Source organism: Zea mays, chromosome 8 (assembly GCF_902167145.1).
Source record: "Zea mays cultivar B73 chromosome 8, Zm-B73-REFERENCE-NAM-5.0, whole genome shotgun sequence".
Lineage (NCBI taxonomy): Eukaryota > Viridiplantae > Streptophyta > Magnoliopsida > Poales > Poaceae > Zea > Zea mays.
The window spans coordinates 143,379,083-143,382,118 of record NC_050103.1 but is presented as its reverse complement, the minus strand read 5'-3'; the positions used below and the strand labels follow the sequence as shown (position 1 = coordinate 143,382,118).

Below are 3,036 nucleotides of genomic sequence, written 5' to 3'. Positions count from 1 at the left end.
CTCAGTATTTTGGGCCGTGGAAAGGAGAACGTTGTTCAAGTTATCATCGATAATGGTGCCAACTACAAGGCAGTGGGTAGGCTTCTAATGGAGAGGGTTCCAACACTATTTTAGAGTCCATGTGCAGCACATTGCCTAGACCTTATGTTTTATTCTTTGGTTCCATTACTTTGAGTCGTGGAAGAGACTATGGAAGACTTAGGACCCTCCTAAATGCAAAACTTTCCTCTAGCCGACAATGAGAAATAAGTGTTGGACAGCTGATAGGCTTCAAATGATAGGGCTGTCTCATCCGGAAGTTTGTCCTCTATGTGATCAATAACAAGAAACAATTCAACACCTCCTGACTACTTGTGTTTTTGCTCGTCAATTTTGGCACAATTTTTTATCTCCTTTTGGCCTAGGACATCTCACTCCTAGTGACGATGAAGTGTCTTTCTCAAAATGGTGAAGAATAGTGTGTAACCGGGTACGCAAGGACAAGAAACAGGGGCTTATCAGTGCCATTATTCTTGGAACATGGTGCTTATGGCTACAAAGGAACCGGATCCTCTTTGATGTGGAATCACCTTCCATAAGCAAAGTGCAAAGAAGTTTTTTAGATGAGTTAGTTTATTGGGTGATGGCTGGAGCGAAGTATCTTGAGAGTTGAGGCTTAGCTGAAGCTCTTAATGTCATCGGGTCGAATTGGATTCATTGAGGCTTAGTTGAAGCTCTTAATGTCATCGGGTCGAATTAGATTCCTAATTTATAATGCACCTCCTATGTGTTTGGGGGCCTAGCTTGCCCCCTCCTGGTTGTAAGACCTTTTTCCTTCTCTCTAATTTATTAAGATGCACAGTTCTCCTACGCACTAGAAAAAAAAACTACTAACATAACAAATACTACCATGTATAGCTGGCTGGCATCACAGACCATGCATTAGCCATATATATGTAGTGATCTATCCATATAGACAGAGATATGTCTAACAAACAATTTTATCACCATGTGCATCGTATTAATCACAATGGACTTTTATCAATTTGTCTAACAAACAATTTTATCACCATGTACATCATTAATCACAATGGACTTTTATCAATTTTGTCAACAGGCCAACCTTTTCGGCTCAGGGAGACCGATTATTTTCAACTCAACATCAACAGAGTCCAATCCGTTCATTGTCAGATACTTAACAGCCGCTTCCTTCAAATCTGCAGAAATGCTGAACAAAAAATACAAATATTTAGGATGAGGATCTGCTACATTAGGTCTTGTAAGTTTGATTAGTTAAATATCTCCCTTGTTGGTTCATCACTGACACTAACAGCAGCAACCACATCTTCAACATTCAGACCACCTTGTTTAGGATTGTCCATCTCCCTTGTTGTTGTTGGTTGACCTTCATTTCGAAGCTCAGCACTGATACTGACAGCAACAACCACATCTTCAACATTCGGACCACCTTGTTCAGGTATTTCTTTGCTCGCCATTGCTGATTTCTTGTTCTTCCTTTTCTTTTTAGCTTTCTTCACTGTCTCTAACGAGCTCGAAGTCTTTTGCTGAAGCTTTTGCTGGTGCCATTCTCTGGCTCTGTCAATACTGTATTGGTTTTCAACAGGTAGATATTCTGATGTGAAGTAGATGCTGCTTTCTGGAGATTGTTCAAATAACATCCAAGTGGCCTGGGGCATTTCACTGCGAACCCTCTCATCAGAAACCAGTAAAAAAAGATCTCCGTCATGCTTATGAATTACATCATATCTGCTACGCCAAAAAAATAATCCAAACTTGTCATCTCTCATCTCCTGAACCAGGCAATCAAAGCCATAAGCTGTCAGCAGCTGATCTGAATCATTCAATAAGTCTCGAATAACTCTCACATTGTCTGACTCACCTTCTAAGGCTATCAGCGCGTTGCAATACTGTATCAACTCATCACGAGTGAACCCTTTAATTGCATCATAGCTGCTCAATTCAGGGCTTACAACCCAACCATGAAACACAGGGGTAAAAAGATGACAAAGTAGCATATATGGTTGATTCACTTCAAAAGCTGATGGGCCAGTCAAACGTGGACTGAGTGTGAATTTGCGAATGTTACTAATCACATCAAAAAATGCTTTCATGTCATCTTCAGGGATACTTTGTACTTCCTTGCGTATCTGTGATAGTCGCTGCCTATCCGTGATCAAACTACGGATTTTATCTTTCATGTATTGCTCATCAAATGTATCCACACATCGCCAATCTAAATTACGGCCATGAATGAATGTGGATACATTGTTAATGGCCACCAAAACCGAAACCGCGTTCCGACCTTCAACAAAGATGCCCCAGGTACGCCTATCTTCGAACTTCTCGGACTGAATCGTCTTGCTAAGGTCGAACTTCACCACCTTGTACCTCGACACAGTTGACTTACGCCCTAATACAGAAGGGTGTCAGTCGTAAGCTAGGGTTCAAGCCTTGTTAAAAGGGACTAGACAAAATAAGAAGGGAAAAACAAAATAAGAAGGGAAAAGGTGTTGGAACGTACCAGTGGCGGAGCGACGGCGCTCCGTGTCGCCACTCATACGTACCCGTGGTGGTGATCCACAAAAATGCCAATGGTCGGGGCAAACTTCTTTGGAATGTCCGCAGCCTGCAATCAATAAGAGCTCTGCGGAGGCAGTCCTCGATGGAGACGGACGGGGCGACGAGCGGAGCGGAGCGAGGACCTGACCTCTCGGCGGCTCGACGGAAGCGGACGGGCGTTAGGGCTAGGGACGGGCGTTAGGACAAACCCGGCACAACACGTATTAACACGGGTCTGGGCTCAGCCCGGCCCGGAGAGCATGTCGGGCTCAACAGCTATCTGAGCTCGTTGGACTAGTTCGGCCACAGCCCGGTGGCTGATGGGTTTAGAAACCGGCCCGCTACAAATTAGCGGTAGGTCGGCCCACCGTAGCCCCACTCCCCACTCGCACTCGACTGTTAAGTAACCCTAGTTAGAGTTATGTGGGCAAATATCTGCTTTGCACCTGAGGGGTCTCACATCTTTATATAAGGAAC

General features: G+C 44.0%; 1 protein-coding gene across 1 annotated transcript; it reads right to left on the bottom strand.

Annotated features, from left to right (window-relative positions):
• Window positions 1-998: 998 nt before the first annotated feature.
• On the bottom strand, window positions 999-2,755 carry LOC103636028 (uncharacterized). The gene is made up of 2 exons (XM_008658394.2): window positions 2,522-2,755; window positions 999-2,410 (listed from the first exon to the last, which is right to left on the bottom strand). Exons 1-2 carry the CDS (start codon window positions 2,556-2,558, stop codon window positions 1,269-1,271), a joined length of 1,179 nt encoding a protein of 392 aa, XP_008656616.1. The 5' UTR covers window positions 2,559-2,755; the 3' UTR covers window positions 999-1,268.
• Between the last annotated feature and the right edge of the window lie 281 nt (window positions 2,756-3,036).